This window comes from Poecilia reticulata, chromosome 3 (genome assembly GCF_904066995.2).
Source record: "Poecilia reticulata chromosome 3, P_reticulata-male-v2, whole genome shotgun sequence".
Lineage (NCBI taxonomy): Eukaryota > Metazoa > Chordata > Actinopteri > Cyprinodontiformes > Poeciliidae > Poecilia > Poecilia reticulata.
Window position 1 is genome coordinate 22,919,352 of NC_088832.1, and position 16,824 is coordinate 22,936,175.

At 39.8% G+C, this 16,824-nt stretch overlaps 1 protein-coding gene across 10 annotated transcripts in view; it reads right to left on the bottom strand.

Moving 5' to 3' along the window:
- Nucleotides 1–16,265, bottom strand: part of fam120b (family with sequence similarity 120 member B) — a 59,914-nt gene extending 43,649 nt beyond the window's left edge. For 6 of the 10 annotated variants that reach the window (XM_081605266.1, XM_081605268.1, XM_081605267.1 and 3 more), the window contains exons 1-11: nt 11,154–11,240; nt 10,705–10,836; nt 9,899–10,089; nt 9,693–9,826; nt 9,460–9,582; nt 9,078–9,269; nt 8,422–8,686; nt 8,132–8,315; nt 7,888–7,989; nt 7,583–7,755; nt 3,239–3,331 (exon numbers count right to left, since the gene is read on the bottom strand). In XM_081605266.1, the coding sequence (XP_081461392.1) occupies nt 3,239–3,331; nt 7,583–7,755; nt 7,888–7,989; nt 8,132–8,315; nt 8,422–8,686; nt 9,078–9,269; nt 9,460–9,582; nt 9,693–9,826; nt 9,899–10,089; nt 10,705–10,834 (1,587 nt within the window). In that variant the 5' untranslated portion in view covers nt 10,835–10,836; nt 11,154–11,240. Of the gene's footprint in view, nt 1–3,238; nt 3,332–7,582; nt 7,756–7,887; nt 7,990–8,131; nt 8,316–8,421; nt 8,687–9,077; nt 9,270–9,459; nt 9,583–9,692; nt 9,827–9,898; nt 10,090–10,704; nt 10,837–11,051; nt 11,241–15,998 lie in introns of those variants that run through there. The other 4 variants (XM_008405822.3, XM_008405824.3, XM_008405825.3 and 1 more) reach the window with 4 other exon arrangements.
- Between the last annotated feature and the right edge of the window lie 559 nt (nt 16,266–16,824).

Below are 16,824 nucleotides of genomic sequence, written 5' to 3' on the forward strand. Positions count from 1 at the left end.
ATGTGAGCGCCCTGACCAAATTTTACTTTTATCCAGAAGTACAACCATGACGGTAAATAGCAAGTTAAGCTATGTTAAAGAGAAGCACATTAGTGTCAAAACTGAGTGATTTTAATACTATATCTTAAAACCTGCAGGCACTGTGGTGGTCTAAGGATGAGTCAAGCAATCGCTACTCTCAACAGGAGAACATGTGATGCTACACTTGTGTATACAGACAACACACAAGACGCACTTCAGGGATTTCCAGCTGTGAAAAAATTCAACATGCACATTAAAACACCTTTCAAATCTACAATCTTTTACCTCAACATTGCATTTTTTGATAAAACTAACTCTCATCCGACCAGATATTTTTTTCTGATGGCTTCTGTTTAGAGTTTGTAGCTTACGCGCCAAATGAAAACACTGAATGAAGACCTCTGCTCAGAGTGCCTATGACTGGAACAAACTTCCAGAGAACTTCAAAACAACTGAAACACTGAGTTCCTTTAAATCAAGACCAAGACCTCACATGTTTAGAATTGCTTTTGAGCTATAATAAATGAAATACTGACCAAAATATTAAATTTTGTGATGGCACACATCAAAATCAGTTGTTAACTGGATGGTAATTTTGTGATTTTATTATGTAAAGCACCTTGAACCACCGTGCTGCTCAAATGTGCTTCACAAATAAACCTGATTGACTGACTGAATGTCTTAGAATGGTAACTTCTCCCACATTCACCCATTTGGACAGCTGTCTACTGCATCTAAGACACTGACTGCTCATTAGTGCTCCACAGAACCCCTCATAAATAAAAAAAACACACTTATATGTACTGTGGAAAAAGAAAAGGTGAAACTGGAGGAGACAATAAAGACTAAGAGCTGAAAACACGCAGACGGTAAAGACAGCGGTCAGTAACAGCAGGCAGATGTTCCCCTGGTGTGTGTGTGTGTGTGTGTCTGCTCTCACCTGTCCTCTGGCAAACAGCCCTGATAACAGTGATTACATGTACACACACACACAGCCCTGCCTGCCACCTGCTTCCAGTCAAACACAGCTTCATCTTCTGAAAACAATGGATCACTGAGCTGAGACACAAAGGGCCCAAAGGGGAACACAAACACACTGACACCAACACAGAGAGGGAAAAAAGAGACGCAGAGAAACATGAAGAGAAACAGAAAAAGGAGAAAGTGGTCGGATGCTTAGAGTAGGAGAACATGAGAACACACAAAGGCCAGAGACAAAGACTGAAATGTGTCTGTCTGGGTGTGTGTGTCCAGTGGGGCGGAGTGTGTGTGGTGTAAATAGCTCCATGTGGTGAGCGTCAGCCAGGACAGGCGGCCTACTGTCGCCAGCGTAGCCTCCCTGTCACACACACCAAAATCACAGTCCCATGGGGAGGAATGCAACGGAAACCTACCTACACTGAAAACCTACCTCCTTCTAACACACACACAAACGCACACACACACACACACACACACACACAAAAACGCACACAGTAAGTTAATAAACCACCAGTTTGTTAGAAGCTGTCTTTTGTGTCAGACTGTGTGCATTTAGTTTAAAATCAGTAAGTGAGTTAAAGCCCCTCTTCAGTTCCTCCTCACCGTCGCAGTCAAATCAACACCCAGCCCTAATTATTGTGTGGAGAACAGATGAGCTGCAAAAAATACAAATTACTTGACGAGAGTACAGTAATTAAGCTGTAAAAATAAATGGGGCTACAAAAAAAGGAAAAAAGGGAGGAAACGCTGCGGCTGTTTTCCCAGAGACTGAAAACGCTCATCTGCAGGAAACTGATGGATCTCACCGTCAGATTAACTGAACTCCCTGAAAACTGAAATTAATTATAAAGTTATAGAGTGTTATCACACCTGACAGATAAAAAAGCTTCTTTACTTTCATATGAAATATATTCAATACTACAAGATTATCAATGGATAAGTTTGAACAGCTTTAAACACATTTAGATTAACGAGTCAATTTTTAACTGGACTGTTGAAAGTTTAAGACAATAACCAAATAATTATTTTCTAAAGATTGGAGAATTAGTTTACTTTCCAAAACTTCAAATTCTAAAAATGAAGAACAAGGAAAAAAAAAACTGAATTTAGGAAAAGGAAAATAATTTCTCACGGCCCTGGTAGAGCTGGACGTTATGGCTGAAAAAGGTATCACGACAAGTGTTTTATATCAATAATTACCGATTAGTTTTTTGTTTTAAATATCTGAAACACTCCCAAACGGGGACCCATCATGTTTTATCCAGTTTTATTTCTAAACTGCTGCAACAGAACTTACTCAGCAGGTTGTTGCCAGGTAACCAAAGAAGAGTGAGTGAGTTGCTAGGTAACCAAAGAAGAGTGAGTTAGCTGGTCATAGAACTTTACTGTGAAAAATAAAAACAGCTCACAAACACACAGCTGTAGGAATAAAGATCCATTTTTGTCATTTTATTTATCCTTGGCTGTTCTGGACTTTTCAACCGCCAGGCAAGATTGTTATCCAAAAGAAATTGTGAAAAAAGAAATTAAAGGATACAAGAGAAAATCTGAAAATGCATAACATAATTATAATCTAGTTCTTACAAGTAGCTTTTCATCAATGTATAGTAGCCTGTTTAAGTCAATAATTCCTTAATATTCATGAAAAAGTACTTGCTCTAATGACAGATTATTTCCCTTAAAATGTGGAAAATATATGAATAATAATCTACCAGTGGAGCTAGCACGTTTTCATCAATATTAAGGAATTATTTACTTAAACTATGCTTCTATTTTTGGCTGAAAATGTATTTGCAAGTTAGTTTTGTATTATTTCAAGTGTACAAAGATATTTGCACTGGGAACTAGACCAAAGTTGTTTGTAAGATTTTGTGTTTTTACAGTGTGGTGCCCATCTCCAGCGGTCTTAAAACTTTCCCACAATTCAAAATACTACCAGAGCAGTTTATTGTACGTATTTTCCTCCTTTTTTTTTAAAGTTGTTCCATGATTTCTAGGAAAGTCAGCACTTTTCTTGCCGCCTTCTCTCCTTTTTTCCCTAAACTTTCTAATAATGGAAGCACTTTCCAAGTTGTGTTTACCACAAGTCGACTTTGTTTACTGTAAATTCAAGCATACATTGTCTTTTCGGCCGCATAAAGCCCAACGGAGTTTATCACAACAAACGAGAGAGGAAAAATCAGGATCTTTTTGTTTTTTTTTAAGTGATGTTGATGATAATCCGTGTGTGACTGACCTGGATCTGCCGAAGCTCCAGGGGCGACTTCAGCCTCAGACACACGGCCTGACTCAGGTACGCATCCACGTCCTGCTCAGACAAAGCCTCTACCTGACACGCAAACAAAAAAATAAACACGCAAAAATAAAAAAAAAACACACCACACACAGAGAGAGAGGAAAATATATGGTTTGCAAATTCAATCACATCCAAGTGTGGGTGCGTTTGTTTGGTCTGCTCGCTGCGCAACAATTCAACAGAGAAAGAAACAATGCTGACAGCAGAAACAAAGCTGCCTGGTTGTGTGAGCAAAACAAACAAACCCCGAAGTTATTTAAATAGAGCAGTGAGAGGGGATTGTGAATGCAGCACAGATCAGACAACGGCCACTATTGTGTGTCGGGCCGTCGGCTCATCTCTGATTATCTACTCGTCTAATGGTCTGTTTGACAAGCTGCTCTCATGTCTGTCTGTTGCTCCTTCATCCATTTAAATCAGCGGCTGCCAGTCACCGTCTGGCTGTGGGACTGAAATCAGCGTGTCTGGAAAACGGCCTGTCGGTCGCTCAGCTGTCCATTCAACACGCCAACTTCAAGTATTTAATGCTAATACGACTCCATAAACTACAATTCAACCTCCATAAAAGAGAAGGATTGTCGTTTCAATTACTTAAAATGTGATTTTGGTGTAAAGGAGCTCAAAAAGGACATTAATTCGGTTCACGGGAAACCGAATTAAAACTTTGATTTTATCAAACCTCTCAGTCTATAGTGACATTTATTTTTGCTTGAGTTACCTGTAGCTTATTAATAAGCTACACATATAAAAAGTTTGGCTCATGACAAGCATGCTGACAAGAAAATCAGACTTTAATCTGCCGTTAAACGTCTAAATTTTCTGTTTTGACACAGATGTTGCAAAAGCAAAAGACGTGGATTAGCATTCAGGACATATCACCGTGGAATATTGTCTCTGCTGCCTGGATAGTGAGTTTCTGAAAGGCTTGTCACGATAACAAATACTGATGGACAACAAGTTGCCCCAGAGGTTATAGTGAAAAACAATTATATTGTTGTTTTGGGACTCTTTCCAAGTAATATAATAGTAATAGCGTAAATATGAAAGTACGGCCTCTCAAATATCAATAAGCTCTCATTTCTAACAAACATTTAACACCTGAAATACAAGACGATTAAAATATCCAAAATAAATTAACAAAACAGAATCAATGAAAAAATGAATACTTCAGTCTCTGTAAATAAATCTGCTAGTTGAGGCCAAAAGTCCAGATCAAAGACTTTTGTCACCCAGGTTTTGGTAGAAAAAGAAAAACCAATCATACAAACGGAAATTACTGACCTCATTTTAATTCATCATATCATTAGTTGATTTATTGCTTATTGAGACTTGAGACTGTCATATGCCAACAGATTTCAGTCAGAGGCCTCATCAGATTCACTGCAACACTGACTGCTACTGGAGATCCTTCCTGTCTGCAGCATCACCAAATATAGCTCTGGAAACTAAGAGCCCTCCGCTCTGAGCCCCACTGGAAACCTCCTGGTTATTCCACCAAATACTGACCTCTGAACTCTTCCTGAGGTAAAACATTAATATTGTCGTTTCTAAATTAATATTAACTTGTTTTATTTGCATTATCTGAGGTCTGAAAGCTCTGCATCTGTTTTATTTTGACCTTTTATTTTTTTCTGCAAATAAAAACAAAATGTTTGCCTGGCGTTTCAGAGACATGTTGTCAGTAGTAGAACAAAGTAAAAGAACAAAGTTCATTTAACCAAACATTTACCTAAAAAGAGAAACTGGTCATTTTAAATGGTCTCTTCATTTTTTCCAGAGCTGTATGTCTGAATATGAGTTATGATGACATATAATTTCCTTTTGGGATAAATAGTTTTAAATTGAATTTAATTGAACACATAAACTAAACTCAATATTAAATGGTATATATGTTAACTGATGAACTGCAGCGGTTTATTTAAAACCTCATAAATGAGGGACATAACTATGTCCCTCATCCCTCATATTTTTGGACTAACAAAGCATCAAACTGCTTTCTAATTTTTGTTTTGCTTCTTTGTCATGATGCACGCACGTTAATCCAGGTGGTTTGATCCCTCAGATAACCAGATGACGTTGTTGCAGACTCAAAACACACAAAGTCTTCAACTTTCACATATTCTGAATTTGTTTAAAACTTACGGCCATTTTGATATTAGATATTCAAAGCCTTCTGATGCTCTGAAAACTTGCTGTTGACGCAAGAGCAGAAGTTACAAAGACCAGTGTCTGCATCTTAACTCCGGACTCTGTGGGTGATAAAAGCGGCGCTCAGCCAATAGCAGCACAACACAACCCTTCGTGTCAACAAGCAGTGTTTAATTTCACATCACATGCTGACAAAAGAGCAGAATAATTGTTGTGTATGTCAGTGATGTGAATCCCAAATCCAAAGCCAACTTGTCTGTTTACATGTCACCAAATAAATTTGGTCTTTCATTTACTGTTTACATAAATCAGCAGGTGTAGCCTTACCACCCATTCATTACCAGCAGAATGTATTCTTTGGAGGCTACGCCAAACATGCAACCCTGACCACGGAAACCCACAACAGACGTATTAATCAAGGTGGAGACGTAAGCACTTAGAAGTGCCGTTCAATCACAATGTCTCTGTGTTTTATGTTGGTGAACAAATCATGAGTTATGATGGGAGTGCAAGAAAACTTACCTGAGCTGCTATTGGGATTTTACGTTACAGAACAACACATGATGGCACAGGATTGAGAAGAAAATGGTACACGTTCTCAATTTCTTACAATTAAAATCTTAAAAGTGTGGCAAGGATTTGTGTCCAACCCCTCCCTGAACGGTAGTTTTGTATATTTGCTGGACTCTTCCCATTTCCAGCTGCTACATTGAGCAGTTCTCTGTGAAACGCTCAAAGAATATTGTTTTCATAACTTAACACCACATTTAAACTTCTCCACAACTTTATTTCTGACCGTTCTTTTGTGTTCCTTGGTCTGAATGACACAGTTTATTCTATAATGTTCTCTAACAAACCTCTTTGCTGCGTTTCTACTGAGATCAACAGATGAACTGTATTCACTATCCTGGAGTTGAACTGGACTTTATTTAGAGGTAACAGAGTAAAGTGGGTTGAATGACTCAATACTTCTCTGTGTTTTGTTTGAAAAACTTTTTTAAATCATGTATCCGTTCCCTTACACTTAATTGTGCTCTATTATGTGTAGGTCTGCCTCATGAAATCCCAATAAAGTACAAAAAATGTGAAAAGGTTATGAATATTTTTACAAAGCAGCTTAATGAAAGTATTATAGTTGCCATTGATTAATGATTAATGTGACTTAGACAAAGAATCAGAGAATACATCTGACACGCTTCACTGATTTGTTCTACTATTACCAAAAGTTACAGGGGACCTATTATGTAAAATTCACACTTTGGATATTTTTATATTTCCACTTTGGTTTCTACTGCTTCTAAAAACAGACCAAGCGCTTAAAAAAAAAAACACCCAGCTGTTTTTGGCAATAAGTTAATGTTTTTTAGTCTCTGATGAACCTTCAGACTGTTTCGTCATATTCGACAGGAACTGCACCGTTACCTAGAAGTAGAAACTTCAACCGAGCCCAGCCTGTCACCTAGCAACCAAAGATGAGCTCCAGCGCATTTGGTCAGCTGGTTTTACCACTATATGCGCTGCATAATGGCTGCTGGACAAGACAAGTGTTTTGCTGTTGACTTACCATCCAGAAAACACTCGCTGCGTTCTTGCTGGTTGAGCAGGAGGCTCCACTTCTGCTTTTCAAATATGTACGGTTGTATAATTGTGCATGTGTTTGCAGTCATTTTCACGTGTCAGTATAAACATCGAGCTGGGGGCGGTGGGTGGTCATCAGTGACTTATTTGGATTTAAAGTGACAAGAGACCCTAAAACACAGGTGTCAAACTCCAGTCCTGGAGGGCCACTGCCCTGCAACTTTTAGATGTGCCTCTGCTGCACCACACCTGAATAGAATAATTAGGTCATTAGCAAGGCTCTGAAGAACATATCTACACAAGAAGGAGGTAATTAAGCCATTTCATTCCAGTGTTTTGTAGCAGTGGCACATCTAAAAACTGCAGGACAGCTGCCCTTGAGGACTGTAGTTTGACACCCCTACCCTAAAACAACTCAAAATATGCAGAATCGAGCAGACTCAAATATCATTATCTCAGAATAATTTTGTGCAAAAAATGTAAAACATGTTCTGTGTCACCTTCCAATAAACAGAACAAAATTAGTGTTTTATCATCGGTAAAGCAAGATGCCAGTACCTGAAGGACGATGTATGTGATGAGACAAAGAGCCGCCAGGAGAGAGTCTCCAATCTCTCCATGCAAGTCAGAATAGTGAAGGCAGTCAAAGACTGTAAGAAAGGCTGCAAGGCGAAGAGCAGAAACCTCAGGACCAGAGCTAAACCATAACAGGTCCAGACTCGGTTGACCACCTACAAATTAAGACAGAAGAGAACACAAGAGGAGATAGACGCAACACACCATTTAAAAGATAACAGATGTTTTTTGTTTTTAGGCTGTTTTCAGACAGTCGTTCCCAGTAAATTAGCAGGAGCGAAGCATACATGGGATGTTAATGGGGACAGGATGGACCGTGTCAGCTTCTCTCAGAGGGTTTCCGGGGAAGACGAACCATTCCCTGATGGCTGGAGAATCCACAGAGCTGCCTGAGAACACGCAGAAAATTACACGTCTCACCCAAATTTACTGTTTGGTGACATCAAACCATTTTTCTCCAGAAGCAGCTTCAGTGTCTTCGGCGCATTTTTATGAATCCACTTAAACCTTTATGTGTTTTTGCTTTCATACCATCTTTTCCGAGCAGCAGCAGCAAACCATAGACGCGCTGTCTGCACGGCTTGTAGACGAGGGCCTGAGGCAGCAGTTCCTCGTCCTCTTCGTCCTCCAGAGAGTTGCTGCATTCGGTGACTCCGGCGCACACAACACTGTAAACCATGAAACCCTCCGCCGCTACATGTTTCTCTCTACATGCCTGCGGAAAACCACACAGCAAAAATATTTAGCTCTTCTGGTATTCAGTATGTTACAAGCTGCAGGGAGATTTACAGCTAAGACGCACATTATGAATCATAACATACCTTTAAAATCTCAGGACTAACGTATTTCTCAAAGGCAGACGGTGGAACAGAAATGTCAACCAGTTCATAATCTTTGTGTCCAGGAAGTAAGTAGGAGCAGATTCCCTTCTTAAGCAGCTCCCTTTGGGAAGATGCTACGTTCAGGGAATGTGGGACAAGTCCAGTTTCTTCATCTGCAGAAGCAGACGAAGAGCTCACAAGCTGGGCTACAGCCAGGACTACCTCACCCTGAGGAGGACCAGAATACGGCGCTGGATTTGTTCTCCTGGGAACGACAAAGATCTTAGCTCGTTTTCAAACATCACCAACCAACTGAGAACCAGTTATCACTCAGTTATCAGTTGAGTGATAACTGGAAACAGTTATCAGTCAACTGGAAACTGTTATCACTCAACTGGAAACTGTTATCACTCAACTGTTTCCAGAAAATCTAAGTGAATGCAAAGCTTCCTACATTTGTTAAGTGTAAATTACCAGAGGTAGCTAGTAAGTGGTTACATTTACATGAGTAATTTTTGGAAAAAAATACTTTTAGGAGTATTTTTACTGCACAGTTTGAGTAAAAATAACTTTAAACCACACTGTACTGGATTTATTTGGATTGAAATTGAATACAGACATTTTTTCACAGTACATTACAGGTTTGCGGCTGATACCTGTATGCTGCCACAGCACTGCTCCTGATGTGCTGCATGAGCTCCTCTGAAACCACATCATTACCCAGCAGACAGGCCAGCAGAGGCAGCTGGGTCACGCTCAGCCCAATGTTTCTGCAGAGCCTCTGCCGGTCATACATGACTGTTGTTAGGTCATTTATTTGCAGCTTTGCCACGGACAAGTAGGGGGCACTTAAGAGATGAGATAAAACTACGTGTTCAGATCAGTTTGTCCACGTTCTTCATCACTTATTATTATCATCTTCATGTAAGATCAACATGTAGTCAAACACAGCAATTTAAGCTGCACCTGCCATTTTGCTGCCATTACAACGCACCTTTAAAATCCAGCTACACCAACGTAATCATTTTTTTTACAAACCTGTCATATATGATGAAGTCTGTGTCTTGTCCCAGAATCCCCATGCTGCCATGGCAGCGAGCATAGCTGGCAATTTCATAGTCCGCCTCTCTCACTGAGCAGAACACGTCCTGACCCAGTGACCTGCGGACCAAACTACACCTGATCAAACTTCATCCAACAAAACTCTGCATCCTCCGTCTTTAAGAATTAAATTAAAAAGCTGCATCATCTTCAGTCAGGGAAACGCTAACCTGAGAGCAAAAGGAGTGAATGTTGCCAGAGCGGATGGCAGACAGGAGAGCTGTTGACCCGGCTGTTCTCCGTGTTGCTTAATGTGGTTGAATATTTTTATAATATCTTTGTTCACCCTGAGTCGCCTTTTCACCTATGAAAACACAAGCAGGACATGTTCGCTGTGCCTAATAAACAGAGCAAATAAATCTGTGTCTCTCCTCACCCACTCTGGTCTCTTCTGCTCTTCCACGACTCCATCGAAGAAAAAAAACAATTTGATGCCTGCAGAGGTAAAAGCCTCCACCCATTTCTTCAGGACCTCCATGTACTCCATCCACTGGCCTCCACACACCCAGTTTGTACATGAGTACCAGTGGCTGAGGCAGGACATGCCGTCAACAACCAGTGTGGGACCTGCACGACAACGAAACAGGAAAATGAAACAACGTGCAAAACCAAAGCAAAGTTCAGCAGGAAAGAAATGTTTAGCTGGATAAGTGCATGATTTGGAAAAACATTTTCAATAATAATAGTTAACATTATAAAAATCCCTATCAAAACATCAGACATTTTTTTCTTCTTTATTTGAAAATAAATATCAAAAACTAGTGTGAGCCAGAAAAAGCCTTACCAGTGGTTAAATAATGAATTCCCATGCTTCCATGCATAAGCAGCATTTTTAATTATTTTTGTTGGAATTTTTCTTATTTGTTTCTACAAACAAGTCAAAGGCTGGTAGATGCAAAATGGGATTTTTGACAAAACAATGTTACTCTCAGACTAATTTACAACCTGGCATATCTCACTGAGATTTGCATTACATGGAAATAAACTAAAACAAGTAACAAACAGAAGAGAAAGTCTCCATCTTAACAGGATCTAAAGGTCATGTTTTGAAGAAATATTTAAAAAGTAGACTTGACACATGTCCAGAGAGATGCATCGCCCCTCAGTTTTTATTAGTGAAAATAAGGTCAACATCGTTTCAGCATAACGGTACAAAGCCACAGTGAAACAGAGAAACTCAGCTGGTGATGTTAGAGGAGCCGCTCTGCTGGTTTTTGGTGACATGCAGTCTGGCCATCTCTCTCAGGTTCACTGTCACACACGCCTCTGGACAGCATCGCTCCACGAAGCTCTGCAGACCTTTTACACCCATTTCTGCAGAGCGCAAACAAACATATCCATAAAGTAGATAAATAAATATGTCCTCCGAATAAGTCGAAACTTTACTGAATAGCTTTAAAATAACATTATTGTTGCTGATATGTTATTTCTATCAATGATTTGAACCCGAAGCATGCGTATCTCTGCTGCTGCTGTCACAACAGATACGGCAGTTTCCTTACATAAAAATACGGATATTTTATTTTTACCCAGTCACGTAACTGTTCACAGCTGTGTGTCGCGTCTTTACAACACTTAAGAGTCTGCGAGGAATATTTAATTATCTGCTGTCCCTAACAGCTTAAACTTACTATGAAACCTCTGGGTGATTATCAGGGTTTTTTTTGTCGGTGCGCTGTTTACATGACGAAAATTTAAATTACTTCCGGTGGTGTGCGCGTGACGTCATCGCGTTCCAATCCGAGGCGCGGAACGAATCTGCAGTTTCAAATCAAAACGTAGGTACGTTTCTGGAAACGTACCTACGTTTGGATTTATTTCTTTGTATATAATGTGTTCGAATATAAAATATTTTCTTGAAAAGTACCTGCATTCATTAAAAAAAATACTTTTTTAATCTCAGAGGGAAAATAAATGTTGTAACTCATATTATGCAGTTTTCTTCAAAGATTTACTGGAGATGTTGCTCCTGTAAGTATCTGTATTACAGGGAATCTGAAGAAGCCTCTCACTGAAGACAATCTGTTGTTGTCTCATGAAGCGCACATGCTTCTAATTTGTATTTTACACAATAAAGAGTTGCTAAGTTGGTGTTGTTAAGTCCCTGGGTCTCATAAAGCTACCCCAACAAATAAGAGATTACATTCTCCATAAAAGACTTGCAGAAGATTTGCTGAATCTTCATCAAACACTGAAGGACTCTACTCTGTCTCTTCTTGTAGATGTCCTTACTGTTGCTGCTCTAGTCCAGCCCGTTGTCAAGGTTTACGGGTATTTACAATCCTGCTCCTTTTCTCCCAAAATGGAAATAGTACTTGACCTAAACTAACAGATTTGGAACATAAATAAAGGCACATTCTGGCATTTATATGTTCTAAATCTGGGATCTGAATCACCAGTCCTTGACTGCAACTATCCTGCAACTCTTGAAAACTACAAACAAAGGCTGAAAGTACTTCCACGTCATTTGTACCATGTTATAAGTGAAATAACCTGCCAATGGAACTAGTACATTTTCATCAATATTAATGAATTAATAGTTTAAAACAAGCTCCTATTTCTGGCTGAAACGTTACTTCTAAGTTAGATTTGTTTTCACAAGAAGCTAGACCAAAAATACTTAGTAAGATTTAGTGTTTTTGCAGCGTAATAGTCATTTTTAATTCAGTTTTTTTATGGGGTTTTTTCACAGACAAAAATGAAATCATCCTGAAAGTTTAAATTACACTACAATAGATTAACATATATACAGCTCTGGAAAAAAATTAAGAGATCACTTAAAATGATCAGTTTCTCTGACTTTACTCTTCATAGGTAAATGTTTGAGTTAAATGAACATTGTTATTTTATTCTATGAACTATTGACAACATGTCTCTGAAACTCCAAGCAAAAGTTTTGTTTTTATTTGCAGAGAATGGGAAATGGTCAAAATAACAGAAAGATGCAGAGCTTTCAGGCCTCAAATAATGCAAAGAAAACAATAAATAATCATTTACAGACAACAATACTAATGTTTTTACTCAGGAAGAGTTCAGAGATCAATATTTGGTGGAATAACCAGGAGGTTTTCAGTGTTGTTCAGTGCAGTGGGCTCTGAAATATTTCTCTGTCGTCTCCAATGGTCCACTTAACTGTTGGGCCAAACTGGAGAATAACTCCTGCACAATAAATAAAGTCTACTGTATAAATCCTAAATGTTTGTGGAAGTTTTTAGTCATTTCTTGCACTGAATTACAATGTTTAATGTTTAAGAGTACATATTTGTGAAATAATATGTCCAAAACAGAGGGTTAATGAATATGCAGGCTTTTAGAAAACATAACCGAGGTTGCCGGTGCTCTAGTTCTACCATAATTACAAATACACTTTCTAAAAGTGTCATGAATGAGAATGAACCATTGTAGTTTTGTGGGTTCAGTCAGACCTCATAATACATCTCCAGGCAAGAGTAAGTAAGGGTCTAATTGCACTCAAAGAGAATGGGAGGGGGTGGTCCTCCTCTCTGGAGTCACAAGCTATTAGGTCTACCTTCCCAACACAAAGCAACCCCATCCCGTCCGTTCTATTGTCTGCTCTGAGCAATAATAAGGAAGGGAACATATGCTGGCAGTCAGTCCAGCTGTCAGCATCTGTTGTTTCTCAGCCAGATGCTCCATGGGCTGAGTGGACAATCCTCCCAAACAACCAGTATTCTTCTCAAACACTTTATCCAAGGAAGGAGGAGCAGCGTTGTAAATTTTAGTCACAAACGAGAGAGAGGGGAAGCAGCAGGACTCCTCCTCCTCTCAGTTTTAAGATTGGACATTTCTAAGTTTGGGTGAAACTGAATTGAAACATTTTATTCATTTATAAGGCAAGAAGAGAAATAAATGTGCCTTATTTTTTTTTTTATTGAAATAATAACATTAGAGAACAAATGCACTCTTAATTTTGTTTAAGTAGACCAGAGCTAGGCAGACATTTCTATTTAAAATATGAGAGCTAGTCCATTTTTCAGTTTAATATCGTAAAACGTGTTAAATCTGCAGTGTGTAACTTTTATAATTTTTTTTTTTTTTACGTTTGTTGAAACCGTCACTTTGTCATGACATGTTGGTATGAAACAGATAATCTGTGAAAATTGCTTTTCCCGTTTCTCCACTACCAGCACATTTAGCAGCCAATACATGAAGTGATTGACAGCAGTAAGACCCTCCTTCCTGCTGTGTTTGGTTGGGATCAGTGCATTTCATCAGACGGCCACAGCAGCTCAGGGAGAGATCAATCTTTTCTCAAACTGTCACAACATGCTGACAGTTTTACAAATATGTAAAAACCACATTCTTTATAAAAGTTACTGCAGCTTTAATGTTGAGTCTTATCAAAACTCGGGCCTATAAATAAACACCTGCTCGTAAAACACGTGCTTGCTCCAGTAAACTGAACACCTGCTTTTGCACACATCTGCATGCATACATTCATACTCAACCCCCCACAAAGTGCTACACAGTGGCCAGTCCAGAGTGGGGCTTAAACTCCATAATCCTGCATCTCATTCTCATTTCTCATAGTTTGGGTTTGCTGCCTATTCACATTAGATCTTTTCAGCTTCCTCCTCCTCCTACACTTGCTCTTCTTTCTCCTCTTCGATGGCATCCCCTTTGATTCCCGTCTCCCTGCAGCACCCCCCCTCCTCTTCTGTCCTGACCAAAGCTTGACTCGGGGGTAACAGAGGCAGATGTTCTAGGAGCACACGACTGCCCTCAGCCCCGCTGAAGGCCCCCACCCACCCCCAGCACCTCCCATTTGTACTGGATCAGCAGTTAACCCCCGGAAAGAATCGGCCATACAAGCACGCACACACTCGCACAAAGAGCGCTGCTGCCCAAATCTGTAAGAGCTCAACAGTTGTCCGATTGAATGAACAGCACACACAGATACGCAGTCACACAAACCAAGCCCTGTCCAGAACCCCTCAGGTCTCCTGATAGCAGGAACACTGGGGGTCGGGCCTGGTGTCAGCGTCCAGGGTCCAGCGTCTCTGCAGGCAGCTGGCCCGGCTAATCCAGCTGCTGGAGACCGCTGCTTCTCAAGCTAAAGGCCAAGGACTCCTGGAGAGCGGCGGGTCAGGCATCTCCAGGGGCAGCTTCTCTGTGATTTGTTCATAATCCAGGGGAGACGGATTTGTCTTGTTTCTAGTTCATATCAAGTATCAAACTTCACAGCGCAACTGATCCCTTAGATCAGTGGCGTCTGATTGAAAAGGGCCAGTTGTGGCAAAATGTGTTGCTAAAACTTCCTATTAAACTGTTAAAATGTTACATTATTCGTACACTTGAAATAAGAAAAACTAATTTACAATTAACTTTTCAGCAAGAAATACAAGTTTGTTTTAAGTCAGTAATTCCTTAATCTTGATGAAAAAGTACTAGTTATAGCTGAAATAATCTACCAGTGCAACAAACCATCTTAACTTTTAATACAGGATTGTTACTGGTTTCTCGATTGGTGACTATATGATGTTTTTATGACTTTATTTTTGTGTTTTAATGACGTGAAGCACTTTGAACTTCCTTGTTGCTGAGATATGCCATACAAACAAACTTTACTGATTAATATAGGTTATAGTCTGATGCCAGTGTTAAATAATTGTCCTCTATCTCTCCATCTATCTCTGTGCAGCGTCCAGTCAATTTTGAAAAGGCCAGAACTGATGGTTAAATGAAGATTTATTAAAGCCATCAAGAGCTAGACAAGAACAAATAAAAAATTGTTCCATCGGTAAAATGTATTCATTAATGCAAGCAATAACTTCATTTTCATAAACATTTGAAATTACTCAAATAAACTTCAATATTCCCAATGTTCCCTTATTGACTGAAGCTAAAATTTTAAGTTGCTTTTAATTCGTTTTTTGTTTTAATTTATTGCGGTTGCAAGGTGTGTTCTGTTACCATAGTTACCTTAACAAGGAAGTTACCAAAATTAAAGCATTGACCCTGTGCATCTACGTCACTTAATCGTTCGAGGCGCCATGATTGACGTCGGAAGTGAGGAATAGGAGTATTGAACAGAGCGACTGAAGTTGTTTTCCAAAGTTGTTTTTGCCATTTTACTCATGGCTTCTACTTGCTCGAGTCGAGCTAATTTGTCTGTGAACGTAACGCACCTGGTTGAGGCTCATAGACGGCGGGATTTACAAAACAGCTAGCTTAGAAACCGACCCACACTTTCCTAATGTGTTGATCAAATTACCGACTTTACCTGAATTCACGCCACATGATTTATGTCACTATGTCATGAACAGCGTTTCCCCCTTACACCGCAGCAACCTAAAAACATACAAAAGACGCTATGCTAATATCCGTATGCTAGGCTACATGACGGTGCGGCATTATGTTTCCTAATGGTTACATCTTACCTTCTCCATAACACAATGCTTGATATCTTTCTAATTATACTTGCATATAAAGTATATGAACTTTAATCTTCTTACCATGTAAAAAGTGTTTGCTGTAAATCCGCGGCTGACCGTCGTTATGATTGACGGCTGCTATATGCCGCCGCCGTATCTTTCCTCATTAAAAGTTATAAAATAAAAACAAGTTTTGGTTTGCATCCTTGTCTGCTTGTGCAGCCGACAAAAATACCCTGTGACCATCTTGAAAGTGAAATCAACTAAATCAAAGCAATATTTTGCCACCAGGTGTTTGTTTGTTGACAGGATTTAAAGGAGCGCATTGGTTGCTTTGACGTCCATCATGGCGGAGCGGGCACAGTTCTGAAGAGCGTGACGTCACGTGCAAAGGGTCAGTATAACTTTAACCGTACCGTAGTTGCAATAAACAAAAGTAACTACACTCAGTTGGCCTTTACAATCTATCAGTGTTCTCTAACAGCTAGACTTCTGCATGACTGAATATCCATCTCAGTCCAGCTTTATCTCACTTAGCAGTGATGCTAATCTAAATTCTTTCATGTAAACCAGAACCAGAGCTATGCTGAACCATGCAGTCCAGAGTCCTTTTGAACTTTTGATTTCTACAGCTGACTGAAGCAAAGGCCATCACGCTATGTGCAACAATGTGCATGTGTGTGTGTAGCTGGTGTGATGGTGATGATGTGGAGGTTCCCACGATGGCCATCCATCCATTTCTTGGCACGCACATACACACACTCACAGGCCATATGGCCACCTCACAGCCCCTGCATGCCACCACTGTGATTTGGCTCTGGAGGCCCGCAGCTTCACCCACAGCGCGGCGTGGCTTCTTCTTCTTCTGCTGCTTGCTGCAGATTAGGCAGAGAAATAAAAACGATGG